At 38.8% G+C, this 27598-nt stretch overlaps 1 protein-coding gene across 1 annotated transcript in view; it reads left to right on the top strand.

The window, feature by feature from the left end:
* LOC123533211 (ATPase MORC2A-like) overlaps positions 1-27598 on the top strand; it is a 361550-nt gene that overhangs the window by 160612 nt on the left and 173340 nt on the right. The window contains 1 exon segment of the mRNA XM_053519548.1: positions 12671-12695. Within this exon segment, the coding sequence (XP_053375523.1) occupies positions 12671-12695 (25 nt within the window).

Below are 27598 nucleotides of genomic sequence, written 5' to 3'. Positions count from 1 at the left end.
TCTTCATGAATATTGGTCAGAATGTTCACCTTGATGATATCTAGGTCAGGTTCGATACTGGGTCATGTGGGGTCAAAAACTAGGTCAGTAGATCTAAAAATAGAAAAACCTTGTGACCTCTCTAGAGGCCATATTTCTCAATGGATCTTCATGAAAATTGGTCAGAATGTTCACCTTGATGATATCTAGGTCATAGGTCAAGTTCGAAACTGGGTCACGTGCGGTCAAAAACTAGGTCAGTAGGTCTAAAAATAGGAAAACCTTGTGACCTCTCTAGAGGCGATATTTTTCAATGGATCTTCATGAAAATTGGTCAGAGTGTTTACCTTGAAGATATCTAGGTCAAGTTCGAAACTGGGTCACGTGGGGTTAAATACTAGGTTAGTAGATCTAAAAATAGAAAAACCTTGTGACCTCTCTAGAGGCCATATTTTATATGAGATCTGCATGAATATTGGTCAGAATGTTCACCTTGATGATATCTAAGTCAAGTTCGAAACTGGGTCACGTGGGGTCAAAAACTAGGTCAGTAGGTCTAAAAATAGAAAAAACCTTGTGACCTCTCTAGAGGCCATATTTCTCAACGGATCTTCATGAAAATTGGCGAGAATGTTCAGCTTGGTTATATCTAGGTCAGGTTCGTAACTGGGTCATGTGCGGTCAAAAACTAGGTCAGTAGGTCGAAAAATAGAAAAACCTTGTGACCTCTCTAGAGGCCATATTTTTCACGAGATCTTCATGAAAATTGGTGAGAATGTTCACCTTGATGATATCTAGGTCAAGTTCAAAAGTGGGTCACGTGCCTTCAAAAACTAGGTCATTAGGTCAAATAATAGAAAAACCTTGTGACCTCTCTAGAGGCCATATTTTTCAATGGATCTTCATGAAAATTGGTCAGAATTTTTTATCTTGATGATATCTAGGTTACATGTGCTCAAAAACTAGGTCACTATGTCAAATAATAGAAATAATGACGTCATACTCAGTTCAACACTGGGTCATGTGGGGATAGGTGAGCGATTCAGGACCATCATGGTCCTCTTGTATAGACTTATATAGGAAAAAGCTTTAAAAATCTTCTTGTCTGAAACCATACGACCTAGGCTTTTGATATTTGGTATGATGCATTGTCTAGTAGTCCTCTACCAAAATTATTCAAATTATGCCCCTGGGATTAAAAGAGGCCCCGCCCTGGGGTCACTTAGTTATTATGTGAGTTATATAGGAAAAATACTTAAAACATCATCTGATCCTATTTCCAAGACTGTTTAATTATAATTACCTGATGACCCCAAGTAATATGTTGTCACTTGACTCTGACCTTGACCTACTGACCTACTTTCTTGTTTTTAGCTCACCTGAGCACAAAGTGCTCAGGGTGAGGTATGGTGATCAATCACCGTCTGGCGTCCGTCCGTCCGTTATACGTCCGTCATACGTCCACACTTTCCTTTAAACAACATCTCCTCCTAAACCAACAGGCCAATTTTGATGAAACTTCACAGGGATGTTCCTTGGATGGTCTTCTTTAAAAATTATTCAAAGAATTGAATTCCATGCAGAACTCTGGTTGCTATGGTAACCGAAAGGAAAAACTTTAAAAATCTTCTTCTCAAAAACCAGAAGCCCTAGAGCTTAGATATTTGGTGTGAAGCATTGCCTAGTGGACCTCTACCAATTTTATTCAAATCATGACCCCGGGGTCAAAATTGACCCCGCCGCAGGGGTCACTTATTTTACGTAGGAAAATCTTAAACAATCTTCTTCTCCAAAACCAGAAGCCCTAGAGCTTAGATATTTGACATGTAGCATTGCCTAATGGACTTCTACTAAAGTTGTTCAAATCATGACCCAGGGGTCACTTGATTTTACTTAGGAAAATCTTCAAAAAATTTCTAAAAATAAACCAGAAGGCCTAGAGCTTAGATACTTGACATGTAGCATTGCCTAGTGGACCTCTACAAAATTTGTTCAAATCATGACCTCCAGAATCAAAATTGACCCCGCCCCAGGGGTCACCTCATTTTACATAGAAGATCTTCAAAAATTTTCTAAAAATAAACAAGAAGACCTAGAGCTTAGATATTTCACATGTAGCATTGCCTAGTGAAACTCTACAAAATTTGTTTAAACTATGACCCCCTTGGTCATAAATGACTCCGCCCCAGGGGTCACTTGATTTTACATAGAAGATCTTCAAAAAATTTCTAAAAATAAACCAGAAGGCCTAGAGCTTAGATTTTTGACATGTAGCATTGCTTAGTGGACCTCTACAAAATTTGTTCAAATCATGACCCCCGGAGTCAAAATTGACCCCGCCCCAGGGGTCACTTGATTTTACATAGGAAAATCTTCAAAAATTTTCTAAAATAAAACCAGAAGGCCTAGAGCTTAGATATTTGATATGTAGCATTGCGTAGTGGACCTCTACAAAATTCATTCAAATCTTGACCCCTGCCCCAGGGGTCACTTGATTTTACATAGGAAAATCTTCAAAAATTTTCTAAAAATAAACCAGAAGGCCTAGATCTTAGATATTTGACATGTAGCATTGCCTAGTAGACTTCTACAAAATTTATTCAAATCATGACCCCCGGGGTCAAATTGACCCCGCCCCATGGGGTTTCTTGATTGTAGATAAAAAAATCTTCAAAAATTTTCTAAAAATAAACCAGAAGGCCTAGATCTTAGATATTTGACATGTAGCATTGCCTAGTGGACCTCTACAAAATTTATTCAAATCTTGTTAAAATGTATATGCCTATGCCCTATGTCAAAACTTGATCATATCATTTTGAGCAATAGTACTCAGGTGAGCGATACAGGGCCATCATGGCCCTCTTGTTTAAGATACAGCCTTGAAATTTTGATGACTTACACAGTTTTGCACACAAATCGTAAAACTGAATTTCATTGACCATGAATGTGACCTACTGACTTTCTTAATATTTTATCATAAGTTTGACATTTGAAACATGTAGCTCATTTTACTCAGGTGAGCGATCCAGGGTCATCATGACCCTCTTGTTTATTTAACATACAAATTGTTTGGAACTGCACGAGGATTCTGTAGGATTGTTTGAGTTATTTGTATGAGCAAGGGAAAGTTTGATTATTTTCAGGGAAAGTGATCTTCATACAGAGAACTTGTCCTCAATTTATGCATGTTTTCGTTTTGGCTTTGATTTAATTTCTGAAACTATTGTTAGCTGCTTTCTATTTCTTTTGATGCATATGCGAAACGGCCTTAAGTGGTATATGACATTACAGATATTTATTGAAACACGTTACATGCCAGTTAGAATACATGTGTGCGTATGACAGGCAGGGAAGGAGGAAGAATGAATCGGTCTCAACAGATTTTATTGACCTCTACAGAAGTGCTGGATACAGTACACGATTCTATTAAGTCAGGACGTAATACTTTCGGCAATTAAGGCTGCTCTCGATAAGTTCAAAATTATGATCCAGACTGCAAATTCAACAGGAAGATACGAGACGAAAAGAATATTTAATGAACAGAAATAAAAAAATAATAATATCAAACTGTTAGGTCGGTGATGTCAAATTGCGGCCTGTGCATCGCGGTCAGTAAAGTAGCGACTTGTAGTTGAAAAGAAAACTAATGGAAATATTGAATTGAAACATTTCTTTGGGTTTATAAAACTAGTCACATAATTATAAATTGTATTTTGCAAAATTATGTCCCATTTTGAAGTTAAAAACTTCTGGTTAAGTTACTCAAACTAATGCTGATACTGGATTGAAAACTCTATAGATATTTATGCCCCCCTTCGGATAAGGTGGGGTATATTGTTTTGCAGATGTCGGTCAGTATGTCTGTCTGTCTGTCTGTCTGTCTGTAGACCAATCCGTTTCTGGATGATAACTCAAGAACACTTGGGCCCAGGATCATGAATGTTGATAGGGAGGTTGGTCATGGCCAGCAGATGACCCCTATTGATTTTGAGGTCAGTAAATCAAAGGTCAAGGTCACAGTGACCTGCAACATTTAAATGGTTTCCAGATGATAACTCAAGAAGGCTTGGGCCTAGGATCATGAAAGTTGAAAGGGAGGTTGGTCATGGCTAGCAGATGACCCTATTGATTTTTAGGTCAGTAGGTCAAAGGTAAAGGTCACGGTGACCCGGAACAGTTAAACCATTTCCGGACGATCACTTGAGAACACTTGTGCCTATATTCATGAAAGTTGATACGGAGGTTGGTCATGACCAGCAGATGACCCCTATTGATTTTGAGGTTAAAGGTCAAGGTCACAGTGACCTGGAACATTTAAACCATTTCTGGACGATAACTTGAGAACACTTATGCCTAAGGATCATAAAAGTTGATATGAGGTTGGTCATGACCAGCAGATGACCCCTATCGATTTTGAGGTCATTAGGTCAAAAGTCAAGGTCACAGTGACCCTGAACAGTTAAAACCATTTCCGGACAATCACTTGAAAATGCTTGGGCCTAGATTCATGAAAGTTGATACGGAGGTTGGTCGTGACCAGCAGATGACCCCTATTGATTTTGAGGTTAAAGGTCAAGGTCACAGTGACCTGGAACAGGTAAACCATTTCTGGATGATAACTTGAGAATTCTTATGACTAAGGATCATAAAAGTTGATAGTGAGGTTTGTCATGACCAGCAGATGACCCCTATTGATTTTGAGGTCAGTAGGTCAAAGGTCAAGGTCACATTGACCCAGAACAGTAGAACTTTCTTTGCCAAAAAAACTGGAGAATGCTTTGGTCTAAGATCACATTTGATACGGAGTTTAGTTATGACTGCTAAATGACCCATAATTATTGATTTGAGGTCAATATGTCAAACGTCCAGTGCACAGTGACCAAATTATTTCTGCTTCTTGTGTAATTACTGAATGCATCAAGGAGGATTTTCTTGTTCTACGAGCTCTTGTTTAACATTTAGGGTAATATTCCTGCTTTTGGGACAACAATTTGAATAGTCGAGCATTGGCTGACTTTCGGACAGTTCATGTTTATTTTTTCACCAACCCACCACCAATAAAGACGGTTTTTGTGAGGACCACCATTTCTGGCTGACCCCACCATCCATAATTACAATATTATTAAGGACCCCACCAGCCGTCAATAAAAATTTTGGGTGCCATCTGACCCCCACCCCATACATTCAGTACTGGAATTGCCCTTAGTAAAATAGACATGGCCCTCAGGGACTAGTTTCCCTAAATGACTAAACGGAAAATTTTGAAAATGTTCTCCTCTGAAACAGCTGGTCTGATTTTCCTTCGGATAATTCTGTTTAGTTCAATATAATAAATGCCTTGGAAGAGGGGAGGGCTGGTTTTTCCCTATATGACTATATAGAAAACTTTAAAAATCTACTCCACTGAAACTGCTGGATCAATTTGAAATTATATCACAGCAATTTTCCTTGGGTTACCCTTCACTAAGTTCCTTTACATCATTCTGTTTTTTTTAGCTCACCTGTCACATAGTGACAGGGTGAGCTTTTGTGATCGCATTTTGTCCGTCGTCTGTCCGTCCGTTCACAATTTCTTGTGAACACGATAGAGACCACATTTTGCAATCAATTTTGATCAAACTTGCACACAACTTGTATTGGCATAATATCTCAGTTCGTTTCGAAAACTGGCCAGATCCCATCATGGGTTCCAGAGTTATGGCCCCTTAAAGGGCAAAAATTTACTATTTTTGACTTGTGAACACGATAAAGACCACATTTTGCAATCAACTTTATTCAAAGTTGCACACAATTTGAATTGGCATAAAATCACGGTTCCTTTCGAAAACTGGCCAGATCCCATCATGGGTTCCAGAGTTATGGCCCCTTAAAGGGCCAAAATTAGCTATATTTGGCTTGTGAACACGATAGAGACCACATTTTGCAATCAACTTTAATCAAACTGCACTTAACTTGTGTTGGCATAGTATCTCGGTTCCTTTCAAAAACTGGCCAGATCCAATCATGGGTTGCAGAGTTATGGCCCCTTTAAGGGGCCAAAATTTGCTATTTTTGGCTTGTGAACACGATAGAGACAACATTTTGCAATCAACTTTCATCAAACTTGCACACAACTCATATTGGCGTAATATCTCAGTTCCCTCTGAAAACTGGCCAGATCCTGTCATGGATTCCAGAGTTATGGCCCCTTAAAGGCCAAAATGTGCTATTTTTGGCTTGTGAACACGATAGAGACGACATTTTGAAATCAACTTTAATCAAACTTGCACACAACTAGTATTGGCATAATATCTAGGTTCCTTTCGAAAACTGGCCAGATATCATCATAGGTTCCAGAGTTATGACCCCATAAAGGGCCAAAACTTGCTATTTTGGCTTTTGCAGCCATACGAGGGGCGTTCAATATGTAATGTTACTTGGTATGTAGTTCCGGAACCGCTTGTTATTTTTAGATGCGATTTTCGGCACATTATAGAGCAATTTATTGGCAACAAAAAATATATATATAAATTTAAAAAATCGGTAGATTCAAAGTAAAAATATAATCATTAGAGTGAGGTGTACTCGGTTATACTGGACAATTTTATGTCCAAAATATTGAGATTGTAATAAAGTTTATAACAGTTTTAAATTGAGTGTGTATATTTTTACTCGAAAAATGATAAGGTGAGTACAATAAGTTTTTGCAATTATGTCAGGCGCGATAATCATCGTTTAAAAAATTCTTGTATTTTTAGTTGATGCTAGTATCTTAATTCTCGATTGTGAAACCAGTTCTTACAACTTTGATTAATCGCTCTCAACACTCATTCAAGGTGGAATCAACCTCAAGTTTGAGCTTTTGTGATGGCCCTGTGTCCGTCGTCGTCCGTCCATTCGTCCGTCGTCAACAATTTGACTGTTAACAATCTAGAGGTCACAATTTTGACCTATTCTTAATGAAACTTGGTCAGAATGTTACCCTCAATAAAATCTTGGATGAGTTCGATATTGGGTCATCTGGGTCAAAAACTAGGTCACCAGGTCAGATCAAAGGAAAAGCTTGTTAACACTCTAGAGGTCACAATTTTGGCCCAATCTTAATGAAAGTTGGTCAGAATATTACCCTCAATAAATTTTTGGACGAGTTCGATATTGGGTCATCTGGGATCAGAAACTAGGTCACGAGGTCGAATCAAAGGAAAAGCTTGTTAACACTGTAGAGGTCACAATTTTGGCCCAATCTTAATGGAACTTGGTCATAATGTTATCCTCAATAAAATCTTGGACGAGTTCGATATTGGGTCATCTGGGGTCAAAAACTAGGTCACGAGGTCAGATCAAAGGAAAAGCTTGTTAACACTCTAGAGGTCACAATTTTGGCCCAATCTTAATGAAACTTGGTCAGAATGTTACCCTCAATAAAATCTTGGACGAGCTTGATATTGGGTCATCTGCTGTGAAAAACTGGGTCACCAGGTCAAATCAAAGGAAAAGCTTGTTAACACTGTAGAGGTCACATTTAAGACTATATCTTCATGAAACTTGGTCAGAATGTTAATCTTGATGATCTCAAGGTCCAGTTTGAATCTGTGTCATGTAGGGTCAAAAACTAGGTCACTAGGTCAAATCAAAGAAAAAGCTAGTTAACACTCTAGAGGCTACATTTATGACCATATCTAAATGAAACTTGGCCAGAATGTTAAACTTGATGATCCATAGGTCAAGTTCCAATCTGGGTCAGGTGGGGATCAAAAAGTAGATCACCGGATCAAATCAAAGGAAAAGCTAGTTAACACTTTAGAGGCTACATTTATGACCATATCTTAATGAAACTTGGTCAGAATGTTGATCTTGATGATCTTTAGGTCAATAGGTCAGGTTAGCGATACAGGGCCTTCATGGCCCTCTTGTTTAGTTGTGTTGTAAAATTAAAAATGCAATAAATAGTTTAAAACAAACGCAAACGCATCACAAATTGCTGTACCACGTAGAAAAATGATAGAATTTTGTGATTTTACAAGTTTTTTTCATTTTTCTGAGAGTCTTGATGCCCAGGACAAACCTAAATGATAATTATGGTCCCGTATACCCGAGTACACCTCACTAAAATGATTATATTTATGTTTCCCCCAGGAGACATATTGTTTTTGCCCTGTCCGTCCGTCCGTACGTCACACTTCATTTCCGAGCAATAACTGGAGAACCATTTGACCTAGAACCTTCAAACTTTATAGGGTTGTAGGGCTGCTAGAGTAGACGACCCCTATTGTTTTTGGGGTCACTCTGTCAAAGGTCAAGGTCACAGGGGCCTGAACATTGAAAACCATTTCCGATCAATAACTAGAGAACCACTTGACCCAGAATGTTGAAACTTCATAGGATGATTGGTCATGAAAAGTAGATGACCCCTATAGATTTTGGGGTCACTCCGTCAAAGGTCAAGGTCACAGGGGCCTGAACATTGAAAACCATTTCCGATCAATAACTAGAGAACCACTTGACCCAGGATGTTGAAACTTCATAGGATGATTGATCATGAAGAGTAGATGACCCCTATTGATTTTGGGGTCACTCCATCAAAGGTCAAGGTCACAGGGGCCTGAACATTGAAAACCATTTCCGGTCAGTAACTTGAGAACCACTTGACCCAGAATGTTGAAACTTAATAGGATTATTGGTCATGCAGAGTAGATGACCCCTAACGATTTTGGGGTCACTCTGTGAAAGGTCAAGGCCACAGGGGCCTGAACATTGAAAACCATTTCCGGTCAGTAACTTGAGAACCACTTGACCCAGAATGATGAAACTTCATAGGATGATTGGTCATGCAGAGTAGATGAACCCTAACGATTTTGGGGTCACTCTGTTAAAGGTCAAGGCCACAAGGGCCTGAACATGGAAAACCATTTCCAATCAATAACTTGAGAACCTCTCGACCCAGAATGTTGAAACTTCATTGGATGATTGTTCAACAGAGTAAATGACCCCTATTGTTTTTGGGGTCACTCCGTTAAAGGTCAAGGTCACAGGGGCCTGAACATTGATAACCAGTTCCGATCAATAACTTGAGAACCAGTTGACCCAGAATGTTGAAACTTCATAGGATGATTGAACATGCAGAGTAGATGACCCCTATTGATTTTGGAGTCAAGGTCAAGGTCACAGTGGCCTGTTCATGTAAAATCATTTTTTGGAAATAACTTGAGAACCACTTGACCTACAATGTTGAAACTTAATAGGATGATTGGACATGCAGAGTAGATGACCCCTATTTATTTTGAGGTCACTTGATCAAAGGTCAAGGTCACAGGAGCCTGAACAGTGACTTGAGAACCACTAGGCCAAGAGTGTTGAAATTTAGCGGGATGACTGGACATGCCAAGTAGATGATCCCTATTGCAGGCAACCATCAGTGTCTCTTTGACTTTCGCTCCTGACCCCTATTGACTTCTTGCCTATAGGACTTAGCATTTGGGGAGACATGCGCTTTTTTACAAAAGCATTTTCTAGTTTTACTTTGAACTTGCTGATTTTTATAATTTTTATAGCATTGTGTTCCCAATAAATTGCTCTATAATGTGCCGAAAACCGCATCTAAAAATAACCAGCGGTTACGGAACTACATATGGAGTAACATTACACATTGAATGCCCCTCATATAGAGACTTCATTTATTGTTTGATTTGATACAAACTTGCAAAATATCTTCATCAACAATAAATCTTGGATTCCATGATGAATCTGTCAGATCCAGTCATAGGTTCTGGAGTTACGGCCCCTGATTGACCCCTGAAAGAGCCAAAATTTGTTAAGTTTTACCCTGTGAACACAATAGAAGTAACATTTTATATTTGATTTTAACTACACTTACACACAACTTAAGTCACAATAAGATCTCAGTTCCTTTCAAAAACCAGCTAGATTCCATCATGGGTTCTGGAGTTACCTTCCCTGAAAGGGGCAAAATTTTCTCGTTTAGCACTTTCAGCCATATAGAGGTTTCATTTTTGCTTTGATTTGATACAAACTTGCATAGAATGATTATCTTGATGATTTCTAGACCTGAATCGAAATTGGGTCATGTCAGGTCAAAAACTAGGTCATCAGGTCAAATCAAAGGAAAAGCTTGTTAACAACCTAGAGGCCGCATTTATGACCCTATCTTCATGAAAATTGGTTCAAAACTTGGTCATATGGGGTCAAAAACTAGGTCACCCTGTCAAATCAAAGGAAAAGCTTGTTAACACTCTTGTTCATTAGATGTGCATGAAACATGGTCAGAATGTTTCTGTGCATGAAATATCAGATGAATATTTATCTGGGTCATGTAGGGTCAAAAACTAGGTCACCAGGACAATCAAAGAATAAGCTTGTTTACACTCAAGAGGCCACTTTTTATGCCCCCGAAGGGAGGCATATAGTTTTTGAACCGTCGGTCTGTCAGTCTGTCGGTCTGTCCGCTTTTTTCGTGTCCGGTCCATATCTTTGTCATCGATGGATGGATTTTCAAATAACTTGGCATGAATGTGTACCACAGTAAGACGACATGTCGCGCACAAGACCCAGGTCTGTAGCTCAAAGGTCAAGGTCACACTTAGACATTAAGGGATAGTGCATTGATGGGCGTGTCCGGTCCATATCTTTGTCATCGATGGATGGATTTTCAAATAACTTGGCATGAATGTGTACCACAGTAAGACGACGTGTTGCGCGCAAGACCCAGGTTAGTAGCTCAAGGTCAAGGTCACACTTAGACATTAAGGGATAGTGCATTAATGGGCGTGTCCGGTCCATATCTTTGTCATCGATGGATGGATTTTCAAATAACTCTGCATGGATGTGTACCACAGTAAGACGACATGTCACGGTCAAGACCCAGGTCCGGAGCTCAAAGGTCAAGGTCACACTTAGACATTAAGGGATAGTGCATTGATGGGCGTGTCCGGTCCATATCTTTGTCATCGATGGATGGATTTTCAAATAACTTGGCATGGATGTGTACCACAGTAAGACGATGTGTCGTGTGCAAGACCCAGGTCCGTAGCTCAAAGGTCAAGGTCACACTTAGACGTTAAAGGATAGTGCATTGATGGGCGTGTCCGGTCCATATCTTTGTCATCGATGGATGGATTTTCAAATAACTTGGCATGAATGTGTACCACAGTAAGACGACGTGTTGCGCGCAAGACCCAGGTCAGTAGCTCAAGGTCAAGGTCATACTTAGACATTAAGGGATAGTGCATTGATGGGCGTGTCCGATCCATATCTTTGTCATCGATGGATGGATTTTCAAATAACTTGGCATGGATGTGTACCACAGTAAGACGACATGTCACGGTCAAGACCCAGGTCCGTAGCTCAAAGGTCAAGGTCACACTTAGACGTTAAAGGTCATTTTTCATGATAGTGCATTGATGGGCGTGTCCGGTCCATATCTTTGTCATTCATGCATGGATTTTAAAATAACTACGCATGAATGTGTGACACAGTAAGACGACGTGTCATGCGCAAGACCCAGCTCCTTTCAAAGGTCCTAAACTCTAACATCTGCCATAACTATATATTCATTTAAAGTGCCATCGGGGGCATGTGTCATCCTATGGAGACAGCTCTTGTTTGGTCCAGTCTTAATGAAAATTGGTCAGAATATTAGTCTCTATGAAATCACTAGGTAAAACATGTTTACACTCTTATTGTGTGTTACTCAGGTGAGCGATTTAGGGCCATCTTGGCCCTCTTGTTTAAAAAACATGGCCACTAGGGGTCAGGGCTAGTTTTCCCTATATGGTTTTATGGACATTTTTGAAAATCTCTGAAACAACATTGTTCCTCGTTCCAAAATTATTCAACAGGGTTAGCACAGGCTTGAAAAAAGGGGTGTCTTGAAAAGTCCTTGAAAATGAGTTTCATCTTGAAAAGTACTTGAAAATTATTGAATATCCTTGAAAAGTACATGAATTTTAATAATTTCTGCCAAAGTTATCAGAATTCTTGTAAAACAGTGCAGACCGGCAGTTTAGAGATCTCAGAAGAGAAGTGAAGGATTCGAACACTCGGTATTTTTCGACTTTGGAGTTTTCTAACTGAGTACGAAACTTTGTACTATTTGATAAGTACTATTTCCCTTGCTGATGTGGAAAAACAGCTCCCTCTTTTTTCCTGAAAATTTGTTGTTTTTTGCATGTTTGATAGTTTATTAGTATGGGAAAGTGTGTTTCAAATCGGGAATGGTCCAAAACGTGGGCAAGGGAATGCAATGAAAAATCCAAAGCGTATTGGTGATCCTGCAGAAAAGTAATTGACATTACTCAGATGGGTGATAGTGCCCTAGGATCTCATGCTAAAGGAGACAGAAGCACAGTAAGAGCGAGAAATCCATGACTGGCGTGTTTGCTAACTACTTTAACAGGATTAGATACTCCTAAATGCAAAATAGAAAGCAAAACTCATTTGTCAGCATTGGAACTGACGATCCCCCACCCACTCCTGTCACTTCAACCACAAATGCTGCTGGCCCATCATGTACACCTATGTCCAGTTATATGGCAACAAATGATGTTTTGAAAGCAAAAAGTTATTTGGACTTGGGATACAATTATTAGCCAATAAGTGTTTTTTGCCTGAGCTTCCTGTTTGAACCCTGTTCAATGCAACTGTGAATGTAAAGTGAGCAGTCTAGGGTAATCTTGGCCTTCTTGTTTCTTTTCAGCTCAGCAAGGGGTCTTGAAGTTTTGGTAAGTGGAGCTTTTATTATGCCCCCGGCATCTACTGATGCAGGAGGCATATAGTGATTGTCCTGTCCGTCCGTCCGTACGAGGTTAACCAAATGGGACCGTTTCGTCTAGCATCAATACCCCTTACTAGAATGACTTGATACTAATGCAGATGTAACCTGTGACCATTCCTCATCTTCAGACATCACCTGACCTCAGTTTGACCTTGAACTTGACCTCCTTTTGGACTTAGATTGCTTTGTATCGACAAGGATGCCACCGGGGGCATCAAGCGTTTATTGAATGCAGCTTCTTGTTTATAATTTATTTGGACTTAGACAAAATGTGTACACACTTTAGACTTTGACAAAATGTTTACACTGGCATTATTACCTGGCTTGTTCCGTACTTTTTAAGGTGATCAATCACATTTAAGTAAGCAGTTTTTTTGTAAGTTTATTCTAGGAACAAAGTACCATTGAATTTTGGCTAAATACATAGTTGTTAATGCAAATCATAGATACAATGAGCCTTAAATTTATATAGTTCCTTAGGCAAGGTTAAGTATCAAATTTATGTTTATTAGTCCCTACTGATTTATAACCAGTTTTAGGGACTATAGGATTGCATTTTTCCATCTGTCTGCAATTTCTTGTCTGGTTCATAATTCTGTCATTCATCAAATGAATTTAAGTTTACTTGGCACAAATGTTCACCATGATTATCACAGCCCAGACCCCTTGCTCAAAGGTCAAAGGTCACACTTGGAGGTCAAAGACCAACAGGGTTTTTTTCCTGTCCAGTCTATAACTTAGCAATCCATGTTTTGTGTCTGGTACTTGGCATAAATGTGCCCCATAATCAGAAGACATGTCATGTGCGGCACCCAGAACTCTTAACTCATAGGTCAAGGTCACACATGGAGATCAAAGTTCAATAGTGTGTTTTTTCTGTCCAGTCCATGGAATGGCCTTTTTAGCTCACCTGTCACACAGTAACAAGGTGAACTTTTGTGATCACCCTTCATCTGTCATCTGTGCATCCGTCCGTGCGTCCGTCAACAATTTCTTGTCTGCATGATAGTGGTTTCATTTATGATTTTATTTAAACCAAACTTGCACACAACTTGTATCACCATAAGATCTCTGATCCTTTCTTCAACTGGCCAGATCCCTTATGGGTTCCAGAGTTATGGCCCCTGAAAGGGCCAAAATTAGCTATTTTGACCTTGTCTGCAAAAGAGCAGCTTTATTTATGATTTGAATTTTACCAAACTTGCACACAACTTGTATCACCATAAGATTCTGGTTCCTTTCTTGCACTGGTCAGATTCCATTATGAGTTTTAGAGTTACGGCCCCTGAAAGGGCCAGACTTAGCTATTTTGATCTTGTCTGCACAATAGCAGCTTCATTTATAATTTGAATTTAATTAAACTTGCACAAAACTTGTATCACCATAAGATCTCGGTTCCTTTCTTGAACCGGCCAGATCCCAGTATGAGTTCCAGAGTTATGGGCCCTGAAAGGACCAAAATTAGCTATTTTGACATTGTCTGCACAATAGCAGCTTCATTTATGATTTGATTTTAAGCAAACTTGCACACAACTTGTATCACCACAAGATCTTGGTTTCCTTCTTGAACTGGCTAGTTTCCATTATTGGTTCCAGAGTTACGGCCCCTGATAGGCTCAAAATTAGCTATTTTGACCTTGTCTGCACAAGAGCAGCTTCATTTGATTTTAACAAAACTTGCACACAACTTGTATCACCATAAGATCTCGATTCCTTTTTATACGCCTGAAGGGACATATTCTGTTATCACCTCGGTGTCAGTCTGTCTGTCTCTTGGTTAGCAATTTCCCTTCCGCTCTGTAACTCTTGAACCCCTTGAAGGATTTCAAAGAAACCTGACACAAATGTTCACCTCATTGAAACGATGTGCAGAGCGCATGTTTCGGATGGCTCACTTCAAGGTCAAGGTCACACTTAGGCATCAAAGGTCATATGAATTTGTTTTGTGTGTATATTGCTCTGCATTTGCATTGCATTGCAGTGCTCTTGTTTTTATTTGGCAGATCCTTCTTTTGTTCACTTACAATAATTTTTTTTTAATCACTTCCCTTTTATGTTACTATAAATAGCTTATTTAGTAACTTTTTTATTATTGGCCGTAGGCAAGAACCGAGACCACTTTACTGTGGTACAACGTGGATGGTACCTCCCAATTTTTAGGTGTAATTTGACATATCTGTACCTTGTAAGAATTTTTTCTTTCTTTTTGGTTAAAGCAATGGTACTCATGTGAGCGATATAGGGCCATCGTGGCCCTCTTGTTGTTTTTTTTTAGCTCACCTGTCACATAGTGACAAGGTGAGATTTTGTAATCACCCTTCGTCTGTCGTCAGTCAGTGCGTGTGTCCATGCGTCATCAATTTCTTGTCTGCACGATAGTGGTTTCATTTATGATTTTATTTTAACCAAACTTGCACATAACTTGAATCACCATAAGATCTCGGTTCCTTCTTGAACTGGCCCTGAAAGGGCCAGAATTAGCTATTTTGACCTTGTCTGCACAATAGCAGCTTCATTAATGATTTGAATTTAATCAAACTTGCACAAAAGTTGTATCACCATAAGATCTCGGTTCCTTAAATGAACCGGTCAGATCTCATTATGGGTTCCAGAGTTATGGCCCCTGAAAGTGCCTAAATTAGCTTTTCTGACCTTGTCTGCACAATAGCAGCTTCATTTATGATTTGATTTTAACCAGACTTGCACACAACTATTGAACTTGTATCACCACAAGATCTTGGTTCCTTTCTTGAACTGGCCAGATTCCAGTATTGGTTCCAGAGTTATGGCACCTCATAAGGCCAGAATTAGCTATTTTGACCTTGTCTGCACAATAGCAGCTTCATTTATGATTTGAATTTAATCAAACTTGCACAAAATTTGTGTCACCATAAGATCTTGGTTCCTTTCTTGAACAGGTCAGATCCCGTAGTGGGTTCCAGAGAAAGGGCCAAAATTAGCTATTTTGACCTTGTCTGCACAATAGCAGCTTCATTTATGATTTGATTTTAAGCAAACTTGCACACAACTTGTATCACCACAAGATCTTGGTTCCTTTGTTGAACTGGCCAGATTCCATCATGGGTTCCAGAGTTATGGCCCCTTAAAGGTCCAAAATTTGCTATTTTGGCTTTGCAGCCATATAGAGACTTCATTTATGGTTTGATTTGATACAAACTTCCAAAATGTCTTCAACAACAATAAATCTTGGATTCCATCACGAATCTGTCAGATCCAAACGTAGGTTCCAGAGTTATTTTATATCTGATTACCTCCCCTGATTGTAATCACAATGGATTTATATCAGTAAGCACTTATAGGACTTATTTGAAAGTTCAAGGCCTAGGCCTTTGATATTTGGTATGTAGCATTGCCTGGTGGATCTCTAGCAATTTTGTTCAAATTATGCCCCTGGGGTGAAAAGAGGCCCCACCCTGGGGGTTCATTTGTTATAATTATGAGTTATACAGGAAATAATACTTCAAAAAATTTCAGATCATATTTCCTAGACTGTTTAATTATAATTACCTGATGACCCCAAGCGATTAGGGATCATTTGACTGTGACCTTGACCTACTGACCTACTTTCTTGTTGTACCCCCCAACAACAAAGTTGTAAGGGGGGTATACTTGTTTCAGGTTGTCTGTCTGTCTGTCTGTCCGTAGACACAATCTTATGCGCTCCATCTCTCCTCATCCCCTTGACACAATTTAATGAAACTTCACACAAGTGATCAGTAACAACAGTAGTTGTGCATGGGGCATGTTAGGTTCTTTCAGAAAAAAAAATTCCAGAGTTACGGGACTTTGTTTTTTGTTACTATACTATATACATAGACACAATCTTGTGCGCTCCATCTCTCCTCATCTCCTTGACACAATTTAATGAAACTTCACACAAGTGATCAGTAACAACAGTAGTTGTGCATGGGGCATGTTAGGTTCTTTCAACAACAAAAATTGCAGAGTTATGGGACTTTGTTTCTTGTTAACATACTATGTACATACAGTCTGCATATGCAATCTTGTGCGCACCGAATCTTCCAAACCCTTGCACATAATTTAATGAAACTTCACACAAGTGATCAGTACCAACCCTAGTTGTGCATGGTGCATGTTACGTTCTTTTAGATAAATATTCTGCATAGTTATGGGACTTTGTTTTTTGTTACTATACTGTATACATACAGTCTGTATACATACAGTCCACATAATTATGCAGTCTTGTGTGTGTCAAATTGCAATGTACTGTGTCAGTGCATGAGTTGGGTACATTCATCACCTTTAGTGATAGCTCTAGTTTTTTAAGATACAGCCTTGAAATTTGGATGACATGTACAGTTTTACACACCAATCTTAAAACTGAATTTCAGTGAGGCCTAAAAAAAAAATGTTTGTTTCCTATAACATGCTGAAAAAAATGGGGGTCGGTAGGTAGGAATTTTTTTTTTTTTTTTTTTTTTTTTTTTTTTTTTTAGTAGGTGTCAGAACATTTCAGTGTTTAGTAACCTTATTATCGCCAATTAACTGCCTAATCAGGCCTCGACCTTAACTTTTTTCAGCAGTTGCCAGCAGGTTCACCAACTGCTAAAATCTAGTAGACCTGCTCAGACTTTAGTGGACCTCCAATTCTATCTCATAAATTGTGATGCTGTAGACGTCATAACTTCATATGACTCAAGAAACAGGACTTATTTCTAAAATAACTAAAAATGGAAGACTGTAGCAATCTGTTATCCCGAAAAATAATTATTTTGAAAAGCGTCCCAAAATATGGACACAATCATCATCCTCCCGACCAGTGTTGAAAGTGAAAAAAAAACATCAACAATTATCGGTATTCATTCTGATGATTAACTAAGTAATTGGCCTCGTTTTCATCATCAATTAACACCCCCTTAAAGAGCTAAAAGAACTGTGTTGGTTATTGTGGCATCTGCAGTGGAGATCAAAGCGGTATAGTTTCCCCAAGATGGTCATTGCATTACGTCATGTTTTCGCGCCATGTGACACATCACTGTCTGATCGTACTTTCTCGATTCCTTTAATTGTTGAGAAGAAATCAGTAAAAAAGTTTTTATCTTTAATTTTTTAAAATTGAATGTGCAATATCCCGAATAAACTGACATGTAAATGTGTCAGACCGTGAACGATAATGACCTATTTGCCACTTTTTGTGTCAAAAGTAACTGCGATGTAAATTAAGTATTACGATATGGCGCACATGCTTGTGGAATGGAAAATTACCAGCATGACGTTTTGATATTTTTACGATTCGCGGGTAAATTCCTGTCAATCCAGGTAATTTTGCCAGATGTAATTACTCAATTTGGTAAAGTTACCCGTAAAAACCACACTCCCGATCGGTGGAGTAGTCCATTCGTGGTATCCTGACTTGAACTCGCCAATGCTTATAACTGTAGAATGCTGTACTAAGGCAAAATCAACTTTTGTTTTGTGAATTCGCCGATATGGGTACGATTTTCCCCCTTATTTTTCACTTTTAAGGGTTTTATTTTATTTGCAGTCCGTGACTGAAAATTGGTTGACTATCGGTCTACCCAACTTTTGATAGTGGACCTGCCGATATTTTGGTTACATACAAGTTTTTTTCTACACTGATTCCTTTTGTTCAGTAAACATTGTGTAACAGGTAAAGTTCATAGTTTTGCAGACAGACATAGCTTCAGGCCGTTTTTGCCAATTAGACATTTTCGGGGCCACAATTAATCTTTGGTCGCAAATGGCACAAGTGCAACCGACAGCGTGACCCCTGAACAAGTGGTACAAACATGATAATAGGCTGCTCTTCTACGAATTGTTTATCAATTAACGTTTACACATTGATCAATAAACACCTTTCATAATGAAGGACATTATTGTACTAAAATACAAACCGCGAGATGACCACGTGTCAGTCGGCGCATGGCGTGATTGACATCTGTCAGTAGCTAATTAGTATATGACGCTCCGCCTACTGTCATACTTCCGCTTGTGGCGGCGAACAGTATTGAAATTCACTGAGATTTTGATTGACAAGGGGCAGAACTTTTGAACTTGATATGCATCAAAGAAAACGTCTCGATTTTCGTGGGTGAAAACCCGGAACCTCGAGTCTACCGACAAATGTTGTTTCATGTCAACGGAACCAGGAACGCTCGTTACTATGCGCGACAAGGTCGCGTACAACTAAATTATCCCTATAATCAATAAGGATATGATCAGAATCTAGAATTTCGGCCCATAAAAAAATTGCGGTCAGCGGTAAAAACTTACGGACGGTCGGGTTACAGGAAACAGACATTTTTTTTTTTTAGGCCTGACCATGAATGTGACCTACTGACCTACCTTCTTAATATTTCAGCATTAGCTTGCCATTTGAAACATGTGGCTCATATTACTCAGGTGAGCAATCCAGGGTCACCTTGACCCTGTTGTTGTGGACTTACAATTTTAACAAAATAATTACAATAATTACTACACAACCTGTTTCTGAGCAATACCATGCCTGTGACCTTTCTCATGTTGTGGGGGCATTCGTGTCTGTGACACATTTCTAGTTTTTATTAGCTCACCTGAGCCAAAGGCTCATGATGAGCTTTTGTGACTGCTCAATGTCCGTCGTGTGTCGTGTGTCCATCAACATTTTCTAAAAAAATCTTCTCCTTGAGAACCACTGGGAAGAATTTCACCAAACATCACAGGAATAATCCTTGGGTGGTCCCCTTTCAAATTTGTTCAAAGAATTTAATTCCATGCAGAACTCTGGTTGCCATGGCAACCGAAAGGAAAAACTTAAAAAATCTTCTTGTCCAAAACCGCAAGACTTAGAGCCTTGATATTTGGCATGTGACATCATCTTATGGTCCTCCATCAAATTGTTCAAATTTTGCCCCTGGGGTGAAAAGAGGCCCCACCCAGGGGGTCACAAGTTTTACATAGACTTATATAGGAAAAAACTTTCAAAATCTTCTTGACCTAGACCTTTGATATTTGATAAGTAGCATTGCCTTGTGGTTCTCTATCAAAATTGTTCAAATTATTACCCTGGGATAAAAGAGGCTCCACATTGGGGGACCTCAAGTTTTACTTGGACTTATATAGGAAAAAACTTTAAAAATCTTCTTGTCTGAAACTACAAGACCTAGGCCTTTGATATTTTGTATGTAGCATTGCCTTGTGGCCCTCTATGAAGATTGTTCAAATTGTGCCCCTGGGCTGAAAAGAGGCCCCTCATTGGGGGTCCAAAGTTTTTCATAGGCTTATATAGGAGAAAACCTTAAAAATCTTCTTGTCTGAAACTGCAAGGCCTAGGCTTTTGATATTTGGTGTGTTGCATTGCCTTGTGGTTCTCTACCAAAATTATTCAAGTTTAACATAGACTTATATAGGGAAAAAAATAAAAATTTTCTTTTCTGAAAGTTCAAGGCCTAGGCTTTTGATATTTGGTATGTATCATTGCCTAATGGACCTCTAACAGGATTGTTCAAATTATGGCCCTGAGGTGAAAAGAGGCCCTGCCCTGGTGGTCACTTGTTATATGAGTTATATAGGAAAAAATACTTCAAAAATTATCAGATCATATTTCCTGGACTGTTTAAATGTATTTACCTGTTGTATCCAAGTGATTACGTGTCACCTTACTGTAACCTTGACCTACTGACCTACTTTTTTGTTTTTATCTTACCTGAGCACAAAGTGCTCAGGGTGAGGTATTGTGATCACTCACCGTCCGGCGTCCGGGCATCTGTCCGTCCGGCGTCCGTCCACACTTTCCTTTAAACAACATCTCCTCCTAAAACAACAGGCCAATTTTGATGAAACTTCACAGGGATTTTCCCTGGATGGTCTTCTTTAAAAATTGTTCAAAGAATTGAATTTCATGCAGAACTCTGGTTGCCATGGCAACCAAAAGGAAAAACTTTAAAAATCTTCTTCTGCAAAACCAGAAGCCCTAGAGCTTAGATATTTGGTGTGAAGCATTGCCTAGTGGACCTCTACCAAGTTTGTTCAAATCATGACCCCGGGGTCATAATTGACTCCGCCCCAGGGGTCACTTGATTTTACATAGGAAAATCTTAAAAAAAATTCTTCTCAAAAACCAGAAGCTCTAGAGCTTAGATATTTGACCTGTAGCATTGCCTAATGGACCTCTACTAAAGTTGTTCAAATCATGACCCTGGGTTCAAAATTGACCCCGCCCCAGGGGTCACTTGATTTTACATAGGAAAATCTTCAAAAATTTTCTAAAAAAAAACCCAGAAGGCCTAGAGCTTAGATATTTGAAATGTAGCATTGCCTAGTGGACCTCTACAAAATTTGTTCAAATCATGACCCCCAGGGTCAAAATTGACCCCGTCCCAGGGGTCACTTGATTTTACAAGGGAAAATCTTCAAAAATTTTCTAAAAAAAACCCCAGAAGGCCTAGAGCTTAGATATTTCACATGTAGCATTGCCTAGTGGACCTCTACAAAATTTGTTCAAGTCATGACCCCTGGGGTTAAAATTGACCCCGCCCCAGGGGTCACTTGATTTTACATAGGAAAATCTTCAAAAATTTTCTAAAAATAAACCAGAAGGCCTAGATCTTAGATATTTGACATGTAGCATTGCCTAGTAGACTTCTACAAAATTTGTTCAAATTATGACCCCCCGGGGTCAAATTGACCCCACCCCATGGCGTTACTTGATTGTACATAGAAAAATCTTCAAAATTTTCTAAAACAAAAAACAGAAGGCCTAGAGCTTAGATATTTGATATGTAGCATTGCCTAATGGACCTCTACATAAGTTGTTCAAATCATGACCCCCGGGGTCAAAATTGACCCCGCCCCAGGGGTCACTTGATTTTACATAGGAAAATCTTCAAATATATTCTAAAAATAAACCAGAAGACCTAGATCTTACATATTGGACATGTGGCATTGCCTAGTAGACTTCTACAAAATTTGTTCAAGTCATGACCCCCAGGGTCAAATTGACCCCAGCCCATGGGGTTACTTGATTGTACATAAAAAAATCTTCAAAATTTTCTAAAAAATCCAGAAGGCCTAGAGCTTAGGTATTTGACATGTAGCATTGCCTAGTGGACCTCTACAAAAGTTGTTCAAATCTTGACACCCCCCCCCCCCCCCCCCCAAAGGGTCAAATTAACCCAGCTCCAGGGGTTACTTGATTGTACATAGTGAAATCTTCATAAATTTGCTAAAAATAAACCAGAAGGCTTAGATCTTAGATATTTGATATGTAACATTGCCTAGTAGACTTCTACAAACTTTGTTCAAATCATGACCCTCGGGGTAAAATTGGCCCCGCCCAGGGGTTACTTGATTGTACATCGGAAAATCTTCCAAAAAATTTCTAAAAATCATCAGTTTGACATTTGAAACATGTAGCTCATATTACTCTGGTGAGCGATCCAGGGTCATCATGACCCTTTTGTTTGAGAAACAGCCTTGAAATTTGGATGACATGTACAGTTTTGCATACCGATCTTAAAACTGACTTTCAGTTACCATGAATGTGACCTACTGACCTACTTTCTAATATTTTAGCATCAGTTTGCCATTTTTAGCTCACCTGTCACAAAGTGACAAGGTGAGCTATTGTGACAGCTTGATGTCCGTCGTCCGTTGTGAGTAGTCCGTGAACAATTTCTAAAAAAAGTCTTCTTCTTGAAAACCACTGGGCAGAATTACACCAAACTTCACAGGAATGATCCTTGCGTGGCCCCTTTCAAAATTGTTCAAAGAATTGAATTCCATGCAGAACTCTGGTTGCCTTGGCAGCCAAAAGGAAAAACTTTAAAAATCTTCTTGTCCAAAACCACAGGGCCTAGGGCTTTGATATCTGGTGTGTAGCATCATCTAGTGGTCCTTTACCAAAATTGTTCAAATTATCCCCCTAGGGTCAAATATGGCCCCGCCCCGGGGGTCACATGGTTTATATAGACTTATATAGGGAAAACTTTACAATGGTAAAATTCAACAACAACACGTGAATATTTATCTTTTTATCAACGTTTCGGCGCTTACGCCTTCATCAGGATAAATACATAATAAAACAACGGACGTGACGTCATGAAGTAAACGTTACGTTGAATGGCGGAAAAACTTATACTGTTTTTTTTTTAAATATTACATAAATTAATGTGAATAACAGATAGCAAGTTTAGTACATTACGGATATAAGAATACAGGATTTCCTATAGCAGTATATATAAAAAAAATAAATAATTTTTTTTTTTTTTTTTTTATAGGGAAAACTTTGAAAATCTTCTTGTACAAAACCACATGGCCTAGGGCTTTGATATTTGGTATGCAGCATCATCTAGTAGTCCTCTACCAAGATTGTTCAAATTATCTCCCTAGGGTCAAATATGGCCCCGCCCCGGGGGTCACATGGTTTATATAGACTTATATAGGGAAAACTGAAAATCTTCTTGTTCAAAACCACATGGCCTAGGGCTTTGATATTTGGTATGTAACATCATCTAGTGGTCCTCTATCAAGATTGTTCAAATTATCCCCCTAGGGTCAAATATGGCCTCGCTCCGTTGGTCCCAAGTTTTACATAGACTTATATAGGAAAAAAAGTTTTAAAATCTTCTTGTCTGAAACCACAACACTTAGACCTTTGATATTTGGTTTGTAGCATTGTCTTATGGTCCTCAACCAGAATTGTTCAAATTGTACCCCTTTGGTGAAAAGAGGCCCTGCCCTGGGGGTCCCAAGTTTTATATAGACTTGTATAGGAAAAAGCTTTAAAAATCTTCTTGTCTGAAACCATACGACCTAGGCTTTTGATATTTGGTATAATGCATTGTCTAGTAGTCCTCTACCAAAATTGTTCAAATTATGCCCCTGGGGTTAAAAGATGCCCCGCCCTGGGGTCACTTAGTTATTAAGTGAGTTATATAGGAAAAATACTTAAAAATCATCTTGCCTGAAACTGCAAGGCCTATGCTTTTGATATTTGGTATATTGCATTGACTAGTGGTCTACTACCAAAATTGTTCAAAATAGACTTATATAGGAAATCTTTAAAAATCTTCTTGTCTGAAAGTTCAAGGCCTGTGCCTTTGATATTTTGTATGTATCATTGCCAAGTTGATCTCTAACAAGTTTGTTCGAATTATGCCCCTGGGGTGAAAAGAGGCCCTGCCCCAGGGGTCACTTGATATATGAGTTATATAGGAGAAATACTTAAAAAATTATCATATCATATTTCCCATATTTACCGGATGACCACAAGTGATAAGGTGTCACCCGACTGTGATCTTGACCTGCTGACCTACTTTCTTGTTTTTAGCTCACCTGAGCACGAAGTGCTCGAGGTGAGCTTTTGTGATCGCCCTGTGTCTGTTGTTGTCCGTCCGTTGTCAACAATTTGACTGTTAACACTGTACAGGTCACAATTTTGACCCAATCTTAATAAAACTTGGTCAGAATGTTACCCTCAATAAAATCTTGGATGAGTTTGATATTGGGTCATCTGGGATCAAAAACTAGGTCACCAGGTCAAATCAAAGGAAAAGCTTGTTAACACTCTAGAGGTCACAATTTTGGCCCAATCTTAATGAAACTTGGTCAGAATATTACCCTCAATAAAATCTTGGACAAGTTAGATATTGGGTCATCTGGGTTCAAAAACTAGGTCACCAGGTCAAACCAAAGGGAAAGCTTGTTAACACTCTAGAGGTCACAGTTTTGGCCCAACCTTAATGAAACTTTGTCAGAATGTTACCCTCAGTAAAATCTTGGACGAGTTCGATATTGGGTCATCTGGGATCAAAAACTAGGTCACTAGGTAAAATCAAAGGAAAAGCTTGTTAACACTGTACAGGCCACATTTATGACTTATCTTCAGAAACTTGGTCAGAATGTTTATCTTGATGATCAGGGGTGGGGTTGCAGTCATGGCTGTTTGTTACATTAAGGCTGTAAATATTATCATTGTTCATTTATGATATTGTTGTTATTTTTTTATTATTATGTACAACGCCATTGAAAATATCATTTATAAAAAAGGCGTTTAATCGGATTGTTCAGTTTCAGTTTTGTGATTGCATATGTCATGTTTTGTTATTTTCCTACATAACTGCGATGTGTCACATGTTTAATTGTAAAGTGCCTTTGAACGTATATTACATATGAAAAGGGTGCTCAACAAATCTGGTATTATAATATAATAATAATAATGATCTTTAGATCCAGTTTGAATCTGTGTCATGAAGGGTCAAAAACTAGGTCACCGGGTCAAATCAAAGGAAAAGCTAGTTAACACTGTAGAGGTCACATTTATGACCATATCTTAATGAAACTTGGTCAGAATGTTAATCTTGATGATCTTTAGGTCAAGTTCAAATCTGGGTCAGGTGGGGTCAAAAACTAGGTCACTTAGTCAAATCAAAGGAAAAGTTTGTAAAAACTCTAGAGGCTACATTTATGACCCTATCTTAATGAAACTTGGTTGGAACGTAAATCTTGATGATCTTTAGGTCAAGTTTAAATCTGGGTCAGATGGGGCCAAAAACTAGGTCACCAGGTCAAATCAACGGAAAAGCTAGTTAACACTGTATAAGCCACATTTATGACCGTATCTTAATGAAACTTGGTCAGAATGTTAATGTTGATGATCTTTAGGTCAAGTTTAAATCTAGGTCAGGTGGGATCAAAAGCTAGGTCACCAGGTCAAATCAAATCAAAAGCTTGTTAACACTCTAGAGACTACATTTATGACTGTATCTTCATGAAACTTGGTCAGAATGTTAGCCTTGATAATCTTTAGGTCAGGTTCGAATCTGGGTCATGTGGGGTCAAAAACTAGGTCACTGGGTCAAATCAAAGGAAAAGCTAGCAAACACTCTAGAGGCCACATTTATGACCATATCTTAATGAAAGTTGGTCAGAATGTTAATCTTGATGATCTTTTGGTCAATGGGTCAGGTGAGCAATACAGGGCCTTCATGGCCCTCTTGTTTAAGATACAGCCTTGAAATTTGGATGACATGTACAGTTTTGCACACCAATCTTAAAATTGACTCAGTGACCATGAATATGACCTACTGACCTGCTTTCTTGTTTTTATCTCACCTGAGCGAAAGGCTCATGGTGAGCTTTTGTGATTGCTTAATGTCCTTCTTCCCTTTGTTGTGCGTTGTGTGTCGTCCATCCGTCAACATTTTCTAAAAAAATCTTCTTGAAAACCACTGGGCAGAATTACACTAAACTTCACAGGAATGATCTTTGGTTGGTCCCCTTTCAAAATTGTTCAAAGAATTTAATTCCATGCAGAACTCTGGTTGCCATGGCAACCGAAAGGAAAAACTTTAAAAATCTTCTTGTCCAAAACCGCAAGGCATAGAGCCTTGATATTTGGCATGTGACATCATCTTATGGTCCTCTATCAAGATTGTTCAAATTGTGCCCCTGGGGTGAAAAGAGGCCCTGTCCCGGGGGGTCACAAGTTTTACAAAGACATATATAGGAAAAAACTTTAAAAATCTTCTTGTCTTAAACCACAAGACCTAGACCTTTGATATTTGGTATGTAGCATTGCCTTGTGGTCCTCTATCAAAATTGTTCAAATTATTACCCTGAGGTGAAAAGAGGCCGCCTCTCAAGTTTTACATAGACTTATATAGGAAAAATCTTCTTGTCTGAAACTACAAGACGTAGGCCTTTGATATTTTGTATGTAGCATTGCCTTGTGGTCCTCTATAAAGATTGTTCAAATTGTGCCCCTAGGATGAAAAGAAGCCCTGCATCGGGGGTCCCCAGTTTTACATAGACTTATATAGGAGAAAACTTTAAAAATCTTCTTGTCTAAAACTGCAAGGCCTAGGCTTTTGATATTTGGTGTGTTTGCATTGCCTGGTGGTTCTCTACGAAAATTGTTCAAATTATTACCATGGGGTGAAAAGAGGCCCTGCCCCAGGGGTCCCAAGTTTAACATAGACTTATATAGGGAAAAAATAAAAAGCTTTTTGTCTGAAAGTTCAAGGCCTGGGCCTTTGATATTTGGTATGTATCATTGCCTAGTGGACCTTTAACAGGATTGTTCAAATTATATGTCTTGGGTGAAAAGAGGCCCTGCCCTGGTGGTCACTTGTTACATGATTAAGGGTATAGTGCTAGGACTGGTCAGCCTGGTGTCAGTATAATGTGACTGGGTGGAGTATCATGCCACTTGTCTACAGCATGATATTCCAGTGAGGCAGCACTATAAAGTTGGGCATTGTGCTCACTGCTACAAGTAGACACCGTCGTTTATATGACTGAAAAATTGTTGAAAAAGACGTTAAACCCGAACACACACACACACTTGTTACATGAGTTATATAGGAAAAAATACTTAAAAAATTATCAGATCATATTTCCTAGACTGTTTAATTATATTTACCTGATGTACTCAAGTGATTACGAGTCACCTTACTGTGACCTTGACCTACTGACCTACTTTCTTGTTTTTTAAGATACAGCCTTGAAATTTGAATGACATGTACAGTTTTGCATAACGATCTTAAATCTTACTTTCAATGACCATGAATGTGACCTACTGACCTACTTTCTAATATTTTAGCATCAGTTTGCCATTTGAAACATGACTCATATTTCTCAGGTGAGCGATATAGGGCCATCATGGCCCTCTTGTTTTAAGTTTTAGCTAAGAATTTGTTCAAGCAAGCAATTTAACTCAGGTGAGCAATATAGGGTCATCATGGCCTTCTTGTTTAAGGATGACTACCCATAATAGGCCTCAATTTCACCAAAAGCATACATACAGCTTGATAATGTAAGCTTTGAAAATGTCAAACGATAGAAATAAGGTACATATTGACAAGTTCT

This window comes from Mercenaria mercenaria, chromosome 12, assembly GCF_021730395.1.
Source record: "Mercenaria mercenaria strain notata chromosome 12, MADL_Memer_1, whole genome shotgun sequence".
Taxonomy (NCBI): Eukaryota; Metazoa; Mollusca; class Bivalvia; order Venerida; family Veneridae; genus Mercenaria; species Mercenaria mercenaria.
Note: the sequence above shows the minus strand (reverse complement) of the source record. Positions and strands in the feature narration are given on the sequence as shown.